The sequence below is a fragment of the Daphnia pulicaria genome, chromosome 6, assembly GCF_021234035.1.
Source record: "Daphnia pulicaria isolate SC F1-1A chromosome 6, SC_F0-13Bv2, whole genome shotgun sequence".
Lineage (NCBI taxonomy): Eukaryota > Metazoa > Arthropoda > Branchiopoda > Diplostraca > Daphniidae > Daphnia > Daphnia pulicaria.
In genome coordinates, this window is record NC_060918.1 from 11,716,059 (window position 1) to 11,732,573 (window position 16,515).

The 16,515-nt window shown below is 44.0% G+C and overlaps 1 protein-coding gene across 8 annotated transcripts in view; it reads right to left on the minus strand.

Annotated features, from left to right (window-relative positions):
- Positions 1-16,515, minus strand: part of LOC124344079 (agrin-like) — a 50,756-nt gene that overhangs the window by 3,322 nt on the left and 30,919 nt on the right. For 7 of the 8 annotated variants that reach the window (XM_046797491.1, XM_046797490.1, XM_046797486.1 and 4 more), the window contains 14 exons: positions 13,415-13,471; positions 8,777-8,873; positions 5,620-5,759; positions 5,277-5,492; positions 4,338-4,553; positions 3,592-3,807; positions 3,222-3,248; positions 2,568-2,662; positions 2,293-2,410; positions 1,859-2,197; positions 1,600-1,737; positions 538-1,317; positions 285-461; positions 21-213 (listed from right to left, as the gene is read on the minus strand). In XM_046797491.1, coding sequence (XP_046653447.1) covers positions 21-213; positions 285-461; positions 538-1,317; positions 1,600-1,737; positions 1,859-2,197; positions 2,293-2,410; positions 2,568-2,662; positions 3,222-3,248; positions 3,592-3,807; positions 4,338-4,553; positions 5,277-5,492; positions 5,620-5,759; positions 8,777-8,873; positions 13,415-13,471 — 2,809 coding nt within the window. The remainder of the gene's footprint in view (positions 1-20; positions 214-284; positions 462-537; positions 1,318-1,599; positions 1,738-1,858; positions 2,198-2,292; positions 2,411-2,567; positions 2,663-3,221; positions 3,249-3,591; positions 3,808-4,337; positions 4,554-5,276; positions 5,493-5,619; positions 5,760-8,776; positions 8,874-13,414; positions 13,472-16,515) is intronic. The other variant, XM_046797487.1, reaches the window with a different exon arrangement.

Below are 16,515 nucleotides of genomic sequence, written 5' to 3' on the forward strand. Positions count from 1 at the left end.
CACAATTCATTATTAATTACCCCGCTATGATTGCCAGCGAGATGTAGTCAGCGTCAAAATCTTTCCTCTGCTGCGCGTACAACAGGATACCATCCGTCAACAGACTCTTAAACTCGATTTCCATTGCGAACTTGTCTTGGGCTTTCATTTTCTTCAGCTCGACGAATGATTGACCATGAAAGGCAGGTGTCTCAGCTGGAACAATTTCTTCGTCTATAATTTCAAAATGGATAGGGTTTTGTTAAACAACTAAACGTAAAGTAAAAATTTGCATTTCCACTCACCTGATTGAGAAAGGGCGCGCTCACAAAGCGATCCCGTTCTTTCAGCTGGACAAACACAGACAAAAGATTCCATGCCCAATGGTTGGCAGGTTCCGCCACCCAAACAAGGAAACGAAGAGCAGGAAGATATTTTGGCCGGTCCAAATTCTTCCATTCCGGAAACTGTTGCGACGTTAGCTGTGCATAAATACAAAGAAAACCATCATTAAATAGTTCACGAAGATTTCTAGCAATTTAAGGATAAATGACCTACCGACGCAAGATTTGCTATTCGAATCTTCGGCAAATCCATCCGAACACTTGCAGACTCCAAATAAGCAGCCACTATTTGATATCAACTTACACTGACTATCGTCGATGCAAGTTTCCCCCAGATACCCATGGACGTGGACGCTAGCTGCCGTGGGCCTCCAGACCGGCTGCGAAAAACCGTAGTACTCATTAGCCTTTTGCGAGCCGACTTGACTGAGAGAAACGATGTCACGACGCCCCCAATCGAGTAGGGCCACGTCCGTCTCTTGCACATGGCGAGTTGCCTTCGAAACAGCCATTTCCGACTCGGCAGCCATAAGCGGCGAAATGCCAGCCGAAGTATGAATAATATCGTCAGAGCAAGGGCCTTCATAAGCCATGACAACGTTGAGTTGTTTGCGGCAAGCAGCCAATCGAAGGTCGCACTCCGATCCGTAACTAACGCCGTCCGATCCGCAAACTGTCTGCTCGGCGCTACTGGCCACTGGACAGTCCATGGGACACACGCAAACTGCCTGACCCTGCAAGTCTTGGCAGATGGCACCAAAACGGCAAGTCAGATCAGAGCAGTGACGTGATTCACTTTCAAGCGCGTCGTCGGGTCCGCTCCCTGTTCCGCCGTTTCCACCGTAGCCGCCGCACCCTCCTGGCACTTTGTCCACCAACTGTCCGTCCTGACAACGATCGCATTTAAGGCCAACGACATTTGCTCGACAGACGCAGCGCCCTGTCATTTGTTCGCAGTCGGCACGAATCGATCCCAGTCGATGACAATCGCAAGCTGCAACGCAACAAAGAACAAATGAATAAGAAATGATGAGGAACTAATGAATAATCAAAAAGCTAAAAGTAGAACATATGGAAGGATGGATTAAATCTGCTGTTCCGTATTAGGAATTGGGACCGTCAGAAAATATAGTTTCTCTTTTTCTTTTTCGTTCGGCTTCATTAGTCATTTATAGCAAATCCATCTCCAACATTAATGTCCAAAATATTGAGGTCACATTCGAAGAGGAAAGTAAAGGTACATTGACGTCGTGCAAATGGACGATGGTAAACTTACGTTCGCAACCGTTGGCATTTGTTCCAATAGAGTGGATGCCCCAGTACCCCGAAAGACATCGATCGCAACTCCTGCCGCCCACTCCAGCCAGACAGCGGCACTGCAACGTGACTGGGTCGCAAGCTCCATCCAAAGACCCTGAAATTTTTGAAGACCAGTAAAGTTTATACTCAGCACCCAACCGCAGACGTAGAAACCCGCACAGCATACGTATAAGAATTGAATGAGCAACTCCTAGAGCTAGTGTTATCTTATGTACCTTGCTTGTTGCAGTGGCATTTTCGAGCAACTGAATGGTGAGGGGGATTCGAAAGGGATGTAGACGAATCGTGATAGTCTGAAGCGGCCAAAATTAGATCAGCCGGAGGAGTCGGGCAAGGTCCCGTGTGAAGTACCTGCAGCACTAGCCCATGATCGCATGCAGCACGCTGCATATGGCACTCTGTTAGGTAGGTACGACCATCGCTGGCGCAAATTCCCACGTCACCGACACTCTGCGGGTCCGATGGTTCAATAGGGGAAGGGCAGTTGGTTGGACACACGCAGATTCCGTCCTCGCATCGGGCATTGTGTTCGCAGTGAACTCTATTACACAAATCTTAAAAAAAACACACACCAATAATTAAGATGCGACACTCCTAGGCTATTACACTATAGGAGGCGAATCGTAACGAATAATTAAGTAGAACTTACCACAGTCGCCTTTCGAAGCCACGACGATGAACTGTTGATTACGGCAAGCGGCCTGCTTTAACTCGCACTCATTACGGTAAGTGATGCCGTCTGTGCCACAGACTTCGGTAATGGCCATCTATAAGAAGCAGGATTCATAGAGGAAACCAAAAAGAAATGAAAAGTAACCAAAAACTTTTGTTAATAAATTATTGTGACAGGAAATTTCGGGCGTCGGCTCCGTCTGTCATCGTCAATCCTTTTTTTACGTGGAATGTGCGAAGTTCAAAACATACCTTGGCGCAAGCTTTGGGACAGACACACTCGGCTCGGCCCATTTCGTCCGTTTCGCAAGTGGCGTAGAAATCGCATCTCTTCTTATCGCAGCCGTCTGCAAGAAAAGTTGAAAAGAGTTCGTCAGTAAAACGAAAAGAAAGAGAACGTATCATGCGACTATGCGTATACTATAAGTGGAAGAAGAACAAAGGCACATATAAGGCACAATTGTACATCATAAAGGTCGTGAGATTAAATCGGCCAAATGCGTGTGACATGAGAACGACTACGAAATCAGCTTAGTAACTAAAAATAGAAAAGAAATACTGTAGATTTCTAAGTTAAACAAAAAATTCGTTTTGAACGAACAAGGCTAACCTTAATTCCATATTGCAAATAAGTTATGTATAACCACATACACGAGCACAGAATGAAATGAAAATAGCCAAGTTTTTGGGGGAAAGTTCTCTTGCAGTATAATAGTGCAAAACTTGTAAAGAATTATTTTGAGTTTATTTGATTTCTTATCTACACAATTATCTAAAATTTACTAAGGTTAGTTTGCTGAGGTAGTCTACTGTGCATCAAAGTTATACGAGCCTATGCAGTGTCACGGCAACTAAAATAGAACTTTGATCAATGCACGACAACAAGTACTTTGTGGGTGTCGTTACCTGCTTGTTTCGTGTCGTCAATCAAATCTGCAGCGTACGCGTCAGATCAGAAAAGAATTTAGAAGTTATGAGAATAGCAATAAAAGACACTATGAAGGAGAGACAGAGTTTGACATAGTTCCTGCGTAGACCGTGAATGCATAAGCATATAGAAACAAAATTACCATTACAATGTAGTTCGGATGAAAGCCAATAACAAAATTGAAAAATTACATTGTCGTGAATGGGACGCGCACTGAGAAGAACAAAGAGCTTCACTAGCGACACAGGGAAAATCTCTCTCTCTCTCTCTCTCTCTCTTTGCACGTGTTTGGGTTAATGGTTAATAGCAGCAACATCTTTACTGAGCAAATAGAATATATTGACTTACTGCAAAGGCCCTTGTAGACAATAGAGAGGCTCTTGTTGTGACGACAGGACTCGTATCGCAGACGGCACGGGTTCGTGTAGGTAACACCGTCCGTGCCACAAACGGGATCCCACTCGCCGCCGCATAGCGGACAGTGGCAACTCGGCTGACCCGATGCAGTTTCGACGCAATATCCGCCCGTTGGGCACTGGAAATTGCTGCACGCCTCTGAAGAACCTAAAAAAAAAAATAGTAAAAAAAAAAAAGACAATATTTTAATCCAATTAAATCTCCTGCCTTGTGCCGTCCTTTACTTTGTGTGTGCCTTCAGTTGGAAAATACCATGAACAGTTGAAAAGGAGAATGAGAGATCCCCCACACGTTCGTTTGAACAGTGTCCGTATTTCAGAATTGCGGAAGAAAAACTAACAGAATCAGAATGGAAACTACTGTCTGTCTCCTCTATATGTGGAACGAATGGCGTGCCGCCGAGCACATAATCGTATTGCCGTTAGGCATACAGGGATTTCAGCTTTTTAACAAACAGGAGCAAAAAGGTTAAATTTCTTTCTTTTTTAGTTATCCCCTTCCCTGGCCCTCATACATAACAGTTCCTGCTCACGGTGCGGCAAGAACGAGATGCGTAGGAGGTTTTCCGGCCCTACTTTTTAAATAAAAGGTCAACTTAAAAATAACGAAAGTACCCCCCAAAGGCCCCAATTTCAAAATAAGGCAGACGGTTGCTGCCAGTACGGTTGCAAACTTACCACATACTCCTTCGTACAGCAACTTGATGCTTCGCTTCTGCAAACAGGATTCGCGCTCGAGCTCGCAGTTGGATGAATACGTCAGCTGATCCGAACCGCACACGGGCCGATGGATGGGCGGGCAAGGTCCCTTGCACAGGCATTGAGGCATTCCTTTCTCGTCGACTTGGCATTCTTCGTCAGGTTCGCAACCGGCCTTACTGCATGGGTGCACACCTGTCATGGTGCGGATAAAACCAACGAGGAATAAAAAAAGCAAACACGATCCTTTATAGTAATTATCTGTAGAGTGAGCGATATTGTTGTCACGCTGTATAGCGGAAGGACAGCCAAGCTTAGGTCAGGAATTAGCGAAGAAAACGGACCCAAACCGAGACGAATAAAAGCTAACCGTCACCGTCCAATAGCACAGGACTTTGGAATAGGTTCTCCGCACTAATCCGATTGGGTAACTCTTCGTCTATTTAAAAAAAAATTTGGATTTCCTCATGCCGCATCTTCGGTTCTGATGGCAAACAGGATTAGGCTACAGTATTCCCAGATTGCGTGCACTGTGTCAGATGGGGTCGACGGCTATTTCCCTCTGCATGTTTTTTGGTTGCCTTCCGTTTCAAATACATGACAAGATAAAGGCATGACAACGAAACGAAATATTCGGACTCGTTCACCCGGGGTACGTCCACCAAAACTGAGACTTGCATTTTTTTCAAAATCTTTGAAAACCGCTGTACTCCAAGGTTTCTACAAGAGAATTTCTGTTTCCCCCTGTTCTAACACTTTCGTCGACTATGGTGAGGATGGTAAGGAGCTTGAAGTTTCGGTCTTATTAAGCTGATTACAACGTACGTAAGTTTTACATGCATCCTCGCGGTGAAATCATAGGTCTTTGTAATGGTGAAAATCTTGACAGTTTCGAGAGGTTAACCAACCCATACGTACCCGATTCACAGAGGCCCTTGTAAAGGATGCGCAAGTGTCGTTGAGACCGGCATGCTTCTTGTTGCAGGTGACATTGCGAGCTATAACTCCTTCCGTCTGATCCGCATACAGGCTGGAAATCCGACGGACACGTATCGCCGCATCGGCAATGAGGTTTTCTTTCCGAATCCAAAACGCAAACGGAAGGCGACAAGCATTCCACCGAAGCGCACGGATCTGTTTGTGTTCAAACGAATAATATTTTCCTCCGTCAAGTGGGCTGTAGAACGTCATAACAATCGACTCAAACGGAAATCAATAAAGCTAGTTTGTCCGGTTGTCAACACTGCCGTGACCGACTCACCGCAAGATCCTTGAAATTTGACGGCAATCATCCGGTTTGCCAAGCAGGAACTCTTGTGCAGTTCACACATGTTGGCGTAATCTTTGCCATCGACACCGCAGATGGGCCGCGAACCGACACTGTCGCCATAGCTCGAGCACCTAAAGCGAAAGATGTAGAGATAATTTTGTCATATCAAACAATATAAAAGCTAGTATTTACTAAAAAAGTAAAAAAGTTTCATGACGGAAATAAATGCAGACGACAACGACGGAAGTTACAGAAAAAGATTTTAATAATAAAAGGTATGTGGGTAGTTGTAGGACGGAAGGAAGATGAGGCGATATCCCCCGCGATCGTTGCAAAGCCGTCTTCAAAATTCGATGAATTCGTGAGAATGCAATGACGTCTTTCTATCGAGCAGTCGAATCGAGTAGCAATAGGAAGAGATTGTCGAAGGGAGGCCTGAATTATTTGACTTTATCATGCACGCTGTGTGTGTGTGTGTGTGTCGAAGTGGTAGTTCGTGTGGGAGGGACACATTCATTGGGGAAACATATCCAATACGGCAGCAACCCAAAAGGATAAAGGCAACACGAAAAAGTAAAGGTGCGTCTGCCCGGCTTAGGGGCACCGATCAATAAACATGTACTAGCCTGGCGGCCTCGTTTCCCCCCTCACTCTCTCTCTCTCGCTCTGGTTCCTATTTCTTCTTTTTCTATTGCCTCGATCCAATCATCAACCATCTATGACGTTAGATATATATAGCAAAAAACTGGTATTCAATGTGGATGCTGTTGCCGTTTGGTGCTATTTGTTATTTCTGCTACTCCATGACGTTTCTATTTTCTTGTTTAAGTTGCCGTTGAATGAGTGTACACTAAGTCAGGGTGGGTGGCTCCGGCTCACGACAGCGGATGATCTATCAATTTTTGGCATGTCGCTGAACAGCAAGGAACGTCGGTCGAACGACGGAAAACGAACGTGAATAGTCTCCCGTACTTTTTATGTTGTGCGAGGGACCTAACTCGATTCCCTATTCAAATCCGTGCGATTCAAACTTCACATGTGGTAAACTATTAACTGTTTTAAACAATTAGTCAATTACGTAGTAGCGCGCCATCCTTTTTTCAAACGGTAAAAAAATCATCTGGCTGATAAAGAGACAAAATTGAAAGGTTGGCTGAATTTCTTCTGGTTGTCAGATGAACGTTTGGCCAGAAATGACAAAAATGTTACTAACTTAATAAAACAAAATCCTGAGCAAAATATTGCTTTTCGTGAATCGGTGAGAAAGCGAACCAGAAATAAATCGGAAAAAAAAAAAAAAAATTCCCTTGAAAATGTTCACTAAAAAAAAATAAAAACTTTGATCTTTGGATGCCGGTAAGCCAAGAGAAGATGATGGGATTACTTGGGCTTCCTGTTTTCAGTCCGCCGCGCCCGTCACCACGGGAAAGACTTGGCAAGTAAAAAGGAAACTCCGTCGAACCCGTACCTATCACGGATTCACGGGCGAATAGAGAACTTAAAGAGCGCTCTTAATCTTAAAACAAACACGACTATTGCCTAAACCCAATAATTCAGTGTTGTCTTTCCGTGTACATCATTGCTACTTTAATCGCAAGGCAGTAAACTTTTGATAGAAGATGTACCATTTGAATGCATTATAGCAATTCCAGATGTTGTCCATAAGCGTTCGCCTGCACTGCCCTTCCTTTATGATTTCACATATCAGATTGTCGATTTGTCGAAACGCAATCAAACATTGGATAATTCAAGATAGCGGAGGACGTGTTTATTACTATTTCCGCTTCCCCTTCGTCATAGCGACGCTGACGGGAGAGAGCAGAAAGTTAAATAAAAAGAAAAAAAGGGCAAAGTTACGGGAGCTCCAAAACATTTCCGTTCCGTTGGGTTTATCAACTACCGTTAGGCCATCAAGGGAACTCTGCTGTCGAATCGGATCGATCCCGAGCGTTGATACGCGTCACACGTACTTCGCGACATTGGCATAGAAGTTTTCAAGGAAAACGTTCGTGAGATATTCTGTAAAAAAAAAGACTGTACCAAGTATAACGAGTTGGTGACGGGAAAAAAAAATCTTCCTTTGCTCTTTTCCTTTCATCTTTTTTTCCCCCGTCATTTCTTTCCTCACTTTAACGAAACGAAAGATATACTACAGAATTTTAAAAGAAGCAAAGGGGGGGGGGGGGGGAAAGAAGCGTTGATACTATACAACCTGGATAAAAGTAAGCCATAAAGCTGACAATTGAGGAGGTATTCATCTTGCAAGGGAATAGTAATAGGCGAAACCGAATTCAAATACACACCTCTTGCAATTCTTCCTCTTTCTTTCGTCGTGACGTTTACGTAAAAGTCGTGTAACAAGGAACAGGGGAGGCGGAAAGAAAAAAAAAAGATTCCAAACCATTCGAAATTGATGGCAAACGAGGTCTAGAACAAACACCTAGATGGCTACTCTATAGATTCGATCCTTTTGGGAGTCTATTTTTCGGCGTAACCACTCAACAATATTACCGCGTTGCCTCTCTTCCCAAACTTGATTTAAAAAAACGGCGCTTCACGAGAATGGTGCGTTGCGGTAGGAGAAGCTCTACAACGATTGATTGTTTTCCTCTCCGTCGACCCTGGGATTTTTTTTTTTCGCGAATGGTTGCATTGGCTAGCTGTCAAATAAACTAAAAACTATCGTCGATATTCGGATTAGATCCATGCACGGTGACGCGAGCTTCACCGGAGCACTTCCTTCTCCAAATGACATTGAAAATAAAAAGAACTTCTTTTGTAATAGGAGATTAAAAGAAGAAAGGAAACGCAAATTCAATTCCAACGAATGAAAGAAATCAACGAACGGAAAAATTTTACAGACAAAAGGAGAGGGAAAATGTGATATAAAAATTAACACTGGTAGATGATACATAAATCAATATTTTGAAAGGAAGCCGTGAAAACGCTAACGCTAATCTGCGTACAAGAGATGATGACAACACGGAAAATATCAACATATCCTATCCTGTATTACTATTTATAATTGGAGCCCTACGGCTTACCAACTACAGTGCGATGTGTCCAACTTTACACAGAACACTCGTAACTTGGAAAACGAACATGACAGTCAATGCGAAATTGAAGGTACAAAATAGTCAAGACTTACTTGGTTGGGCACTGGCAGGTGGCTGAACTGGCGTCAGGGGTAGCAATGCATTTGGCTCCTGGTGGGCACTTGAGGTCGGCGCAAGGGTCCGGTTTGTCTGCGGGAAACAGGTAACACGAATCAGTGGGACGGCTAAAAAACATAAGGACGGCTGCCCAGCCACTGAAGCACGTCCAACACAGAAGGAATGACAAAAGAGCACGGAACGGAGCCGCCTTGGACACCAACATAGTCCGGCCCCGATCAACACGTTTCTTGGGAGATTTTGTTTTGTTTTTTCCACAAAGACACAGCTCCGACAATCTAACACGCACTCATCGGCAAACGCGACCGCCGCGACAGAACGTTCACTAACGACGAACAGTCTGCGCCGGAGACAGTTGAAGATCGAAAAGAAAAAGGACGACGGAGAAAATGCCAGAGAAACGCGATACCCAAAAAAAAAAAAATCTCGTCACATTCAATGCCGGTGGGTTTTTCGAATAGGTTCAAGAGTAACGAACTGATCCGTAGGCCGGCTGCTTTGCTTCTGGGTAAGTTAGGGAGTGCACAAGCAGAATTCACTTTTATATTCCAACTTCACCTTCTTCCTTCGTCTTTGTCGGCGTTCAAGTTTCTTTTAAGTTACTTTTCTCTCTTTTAGAATTTGTTAAGACTCGAATCAAATATCGATCCAGTGCGGTGTCGCTACTAACAAGAACGAATCAAAACAAAAAGTAGGATCGACTGGGAGAAGAAATTACGAAAAGTGCACAAGAACGAAAACAAATGAAGGGAAACGATCGCGACGTTGTGCAAGTTAAAATGTTGTCCCTCGTCCACATGACACGATTGCTGGATCGTTTCTTCTGCCCTTGTGGATGTTCGCCGTCAAAAAAGGGGTGGGGGGATCGTTTTTCAATGGATGAATGATTCTGAAAATGTCGGTTTTCAGTCCATTTTCCTGGAAACGGCTCCTACGAGAAACTTTTTTTTTTATGCGGTGACCTATTCCTGTTGAGGCTCGTGACCTGAAAATAAATACACGCGAGCGTCAACAAGTTCCAGAGCGTATAGACGACACAAGATTCAAGAGTTCCAACTTGCTCTTTGCCGAACAGAAAGCCGTTGATTGCGCGGTGAGACCATGCCCAGCAAACGAACGCGCATCGAACTTGGTGAGCCGGGTCGCTTCGTTCGGGTTGAGCCGACTTACTAGACTAACGGCTGCCTTTCCTTTACCCACACACTAGGTCGGTCTTCCCCCGGCTCTTTTGTTTTGTTTTTTTGTTTTCGTCCCTTTTTTTATTATTTTTGGCGTTCCTGTCACGAAAGGACCGGGGATGTGCGCGCGCGCGCGCACTAGGCAGCCCGCACAGTGCACAAGAGAAATGGAGCGTGAATAAAGACGGACGTTTCTGGCGGACAAGCGATGTGTACGTTAAAGATTTCAAAAGTTGAAGGCGGGAGGTTGAAGGAGGAGGGAGGTTGGCGTCAACGGTGCCGTCGTTCAAACAATATGAGGTGTCCTCCTTGCAGTCAAGTGTCTTTTGTTGGGAGAGGGTTTCGCATGGGAATAGTTGGTGAGAGAGAGAAGGCCTGTCTACTTGGCCGTTCTAGACACACACACACACACATGTACGCGTACAGAAAAACAAAACACTCCTTTAACACCCGACAATAGCTCCGTCGGGTGCGATTCTCGGACCCCGCCCGAGCTCAACCCTTTACTTTATTCACTCACGCCTTCATGAAGGAAAGCAGCAGTTCTTTGTCCACCCAACCCCCAACCCAACCCAACCCCTCACCCAACCCTCCCCTTTAACCTCATACATACATCACGCGGGAATTGCTGGCAGTTGGTTGGCGCTAAAAAGAGGCAAGACTGGGAAAGCTAGTGAACGCTTCAATTCCTTTATCGCCCTGCGTAAGTCGTCGACGATGTGCGCACAACTGGCATGGAAACACAAAGAAACCTCTTCAACACTGGGGCGATTTATGGGCCCGCATACACAGTATATCTAGCAGATAGACTGTCTACTCTGTTTCCCAGCAATTTCAAAAGTTGGCGCTTATTTCCTTCTAGGCGATCGAGTGCGTAGTATGTGAGAAAAGAATCGCTGAATAAAAAAAAAGCGGCTAGCACTCGACAGCCGATATCTTTTTATCGGATTACTGCACACATCATCAGGAGCAATCGAGCTAGTTTCCAAACCGGCGATGCCCCCGCAAACCAATACTCTGCAGACAAGATATCGAGTCCCCCTCCCCCCCCCCCCCCCCAACACACACACACACACACACACACACAATTCAAGTGGATTTCACCCGAGAGAACAGTGGCATCGATTGCTTTTCCCCTCCTTATCCCAATGTTCCGTGTCGTCTAATCCCATTCGATATTAGCGCACGTTTCGTTTGATTTTTCGGCCCACGCCCTATTTTATCTCAATTCTCGGTGGACCGGCCAAAGCCAATGTTGACGAAAAGCCTGCGAAAAGCTTGCGGTCTGAACACACCCTGGGCTGAGATAACAAACTCGGAAAAGGTTGAATGTGTTAAGACTTAAGGTGTTGCGGGATTGGCACTATCTTTTTTTTTTCTTCTTCGTTTTAAGAAGAACGCTTCGACTTTTAGAAGAAAAACAAAACGTCGAGCGCGTGAGCCGCGTTGGGGGTAAAATCGATTAATGCGATGCGGTACAGGGAAAGGGTGTGAAGACTGTCGGGCGGAGTTGATGTTATTATCGCAGGCTAATTACTGAGCGCGGGTTTTTTTTTTGGTGCGGGTAAGGATTAGTTCCTGTCAGTGTTACTGCTCTCTTCTTTCGGTCGTATTGCGATCATTAAGACGACGTGATAAAGAGAAAGAAAAGAGAAAAGGATCACTAAGTTCGCTGATCGAGGGAGAGAGCGAGAGTGGGAAGCTGGCTATATACAAGACGGGAGTTGCGGCATACATTATACAAAGAAATTAAGACGCCCGACCGTATTAGTACCGCCACGAGGACAGAAACAAAGTACTGTGTATATGTACTCTGCTAGTCTCTTTGCCGCATTTCTTCGACTCTTGGTCCCGTTTTCTTTGTCTGACAGCACGCCGTCTTAGCCACTTTTTTTTTCTCCCCCCTGATAAGTGAAGTAGAAGGAGGGAAGGGCAATCTTCGGCATGATTGAATCATCAGCTGAGACGGGCAGAGGAGGCGGTGGTGTGCTGGATGTGAGCGGAAGAAGCCGGCTTGGCCAGATTGAGATTTTCCATTATTATTCCCATCAAGACCAAGCCTTGTTTCCCCCCTTCCTTTCTCGACCTCCAATGATGTTCCCACTCACTAAGTCGCCATAAATTCCCAAGCTGATGAGGAACAACACAGAATTAAGAGAAGATATAAAAGAAGATCCTGATAAATGTTGGGAAAAAAAGACGGGTAACTTCCAGATTTAGAAGTACGGTCCGGTAAATAATAGCCAAAAAATCCAACTTCATCCCAAAAGTAAGGATTTTCATAGCCAAGGGGAATTAACGTCGTTGAGCCGGGGCCTTTTTCTCATTAGGATGAGCAACGCAAAATGGCGAGACTTAACTTGACAGACAAAAAAAGAAAATGTCAGCTAGAAAGTTGAAAATAACTGGACCGCAATTCTTTTTAAATTCTTCATCCTCTCATCTTTCATTATTAGAATTCTACACGAATCACGTTTGACTCGATTACGTTAGGTCTAGCGAGACCAGGGGAAACACAACTAGTTTGACTACTGTCGTGACTACGTCAGTGAGCAGACAAAAGTTCCTGAATATGAAACAAACAAACAACAAAGTCAGCCCACAGAAATGTAAGTAGAATGATGAAATCCTGTTTGGAGATGTCCTTATGTTGCCGATATTATGTTGAGGTATAACTCTGAACTAAAATTGTTGCTCGCTAGTCGCTGAAGGAGATATTTGATGCGGTAGCGCATTAAGTACTCGGATTCCTGAACGAAATTGCTATTATGTGCGCATTGTGTGGAAGTACACGCTAGATGTTCTGACGGAGGGTCGAAGAACAATAAATGCAACAGCAGGGATATATGTTGGTTTTGAGCTTATTCGAGTACGCCATCGAGTTGAATAAATTGAATCTCATCTTCTTTTGTTTCCCGTAGACGGTCCGTAAATACCCACCCTCCTCCGTTCTCTTGTCTCTCTCACTTATTCAGAAGGACCATAGGATCTCGATCAAAGGGAATTTACGGGGTGGAAAACTTTGCGATTGCGTCCTGCATCACAACACAGCACCAGACAATTGGTAACGCACCGTAAACAACCCCCAATAAGATTCTGCCGGAGTCACGGATAAATCGACTCATAGGAATAAATTTGATGACGTCTTTCGCCGAACGAGAATTGCAATCATGTTATTCTGAGTAATTTAAGTGAGCTCAGCAGATATTGCATTCTTGGTTCGTTAAAAAACAACAAACAAAATCTAAGTGCTAGTTTAAATAAAATAACATCGCTCACTAATCAATGTCAGCACCTTCTTGTTGCCTTCTGGTGCACCAAAAAGAGTTTAGTCGCGTTCACAGCATTAATAAGAATAAAAGAAACTTCGATTGAAAAGAAAAATCTAAATAAAAAAAAAAAAAAAACTATAAATAATAATGGATCACGACTAACCATCAAGCACAGTAACCGAAGATGCAGCAGAAGCAGCTCGACTGTCGAATGGAACATCTGCAAGGGCAAGAAAGAGAATATAAGTTAAAACAAATTGAATCAATTATTTCAAACTGTTATTTATATGCTGGCAATCAAGATAAAAGGGTATCCATTGAATGAAACCGTCTCAGTTAGAAACAAGTGCCAGATGATTTAGTATTTAAAAAACGAAGCAATTGGGACGTGAAATGTTTTTTTTTTTCTTATTCTTGAACGCTTTACTCTTATTTCCTCGGGTAAAGTTTCGATCTGGCATTTTCAATGTTCACGTTCCGAGGCTCAAGGAAACTCACACCATAAGACTCATAATCATGTCAAGTTCGGTCTACTTGTTCCCACTTCAACAAATTTCGAGTAGACGCAATAGGTTTACGCAATCGTTGCGCTCATATCCTTGAAATTGAATTGTCGATTCTGAAGAGGCATACAAACCAAACGGAAGCGATATTTTGTAAGCCACCGTCTCTTTGGCTCGAGAGTTTCCAGAAAACAAATAAACAAAAAATGGAAATAAACTCTGGGAAACGTTTACTCTCTTGCTACGTGACGTTCAAAACAAACAAGGAAACTTAATAACGAAAGACGACGTGTACGTGTATTGTTCCATGTTGGGAGAGAACGGACGTTTGAAGTGAAACCAAGCGCTTCTCGACAGATAACAAAATATAGAGTTCAATAAGAACATGGACGTTCCTATACCGTTGTTGATGTACGAAATAACAGCATTTCACACCATCCGAAAAAATTGGTCAAATCAATACGTGTCACTCTTTTGTCCCTTGGTTATATTAAAATGCAAAACTAATACAAAAAAATAGGACAGGGATCAAGGCGTTATTTAAAAATAAAAATAGAATACTGCGATTCTCTTGCGCAATTTCAAGTGTATCATGACTAAGCGAATTCTCGTGTCCCTTTTTCTCTGCAGCGTGGCGTTATTGACCCGTCATCGATTCACTGACACGTTCTAAATGACAAAACAAAGCCAAAGAAAAAATGAAATGGATGGATCCCATCCCACGCACCAAAAGATGACATTTTTTTGGGTGATTGAGATTTTTTAAAGAAATCTGTGCAGCGCTATACCGTCGACGTTCGATAAAACTCACGGGCTCCCCCTCTTCCAAGAGTAGTGAGGTGACACAAAGTGGCACTGAAAGGTAGCTAATCCAATTACCTACGCGTCACCGACAAGACCGTGCAGTTAAAGACGCGCCTCACCGCCCAAAAGGAATCGTGGGCGGACATGAATACGTCACGCTTTTGAAAATGACTTACCAAGGTACAAACGGAACGCATGGAGAGTGAAATATACCAACAAACTTGCAGTTCACTATCGAGCAGAATAGGACAACAAAGAGGCACAAAGCTCAGCGAAAGTCTCCGATGCTAATTAAGGATGAAAAAGGGAAATATTTGTCGCTGGTTTCGTATGTTTCTTTTATGTTAGGTCCCCCCCCCCCCAAGTTATTCCTCTCTTTCGGTATCGAGTATCGACCGAACGAAAAGCAAAGTTTTGCTTCTCGTTTCTACCTTGCTTTTTGTTTTGCTATTCAATAAAGAAAACTCGTAGAAATAAGGGAAGAAATCGGCGTAGGAGGAGTGCAAGTTAATTAGACATTCCTTTAGTAGAGGGTTTCAAAACACTCCCTTTTCTAACGCTATCCTCCATAAAATATCAAAAGAATAAAAACGATGGGCTTCTTTGTTGTTGTTTCTAAAGGACGAAATCATTCCAGTACTGACCAGCTCTCGTAGACCAATAGCTGGGCCAATAACAAAAGGTTGGGGGAAAAAGTAAACTCTCATCGATCAAAAACCTCGGCTCGAAGGAGCCAAACGATGCGACCTCCCACTGTGAGAAGTGAATCGAACTCGATGGTCGACGGCGACGTCGCGCACTCGAGCGCTTGGCAGCAAAAGAAAACGTCAAAAAGTGAATCCAAGTGACGAGTGAAAAAGTACAAAGTACAGCACAAAAGAGTCAACTGTTCGCCGAATCGGCGACTAAGTGGAACATTCACTACATTTGCGCATACAATATATGAACTGTGGATGGCAGATGGGCAGATGGGGAATAAAGGATGGAGCGCAGCGGGTGGTACAAATTGGACCATTAACTTCATCTGCATAGTGATTGTTCACCCGACAAGGGGGAACATAGGTAACTCCCCTTTCGTTCCATCTTTTCAACGTCTAAACTCTGAAATCCCGGGTATTACCAGGTGATAGATCCAAGAGACTTTTTTTTTCTGGTTCTTAACCAATCACCATTCAGAATGCGATCCAATTGTGTCGCTGAGGGCGGTTGGTTGTAAAGTTACATAAATCGGCAATTGTTGGAAACCTCTCTGTCCCACCGCCGTCTTTCATTGATTCATCGATTGACGTTCAGAGAGCTACATATACGTACATTGTTAATTGAAAAAAAGGTTGCCTAGGGATATTTAGTGGAGCAAGAGAAGTGTATATGTAGGAATCTGTGATTGACGACGTCACGCTGAGTGAAGAGAGCAAGAAAACAAGAACAAAAAAGAACCAGAAAGGATTTTGTTTTTTTCCTTCTTTTCCCCTCTTCAAATCATGTTGGTGTTCTGTCGTCGAGACTTGACGTGGCAGCAAAGCAGATGGATAAGGTCGTGATCGATGGAAACAAAGAAAGGCAGCATACTATATGCACGGGATTCTGCATAGGTTGTCTGGTTGGCAGACACGAGCAGATCAAACCGCAAGTTGATGGATGGTTCGATCGCACCATCGACCACCTGCCGATACGCTCACGAAACATGGCAACTCATTTTCTTTTTGCCAAAAAGAAACAAAACTCTTGTGGCAGCGCTCGTATGTATCTTCATATCCTTTCCCCTTCAAATAATGGATTCATCATGGGAAATGTATGTGCAGAGTGTAGTAGGTACAGCTGGGAGCACACACACAAAAAAAAAGTAAGGAGCAAATAACGAGGGTTACTTGTTCCTTTTATGTCAGCAGGAGGACAAGATTGGAGCAAACAATAGCGGGCGATCTAGGCCCTGCCACCAGCGGCCGCGGGGGCTACA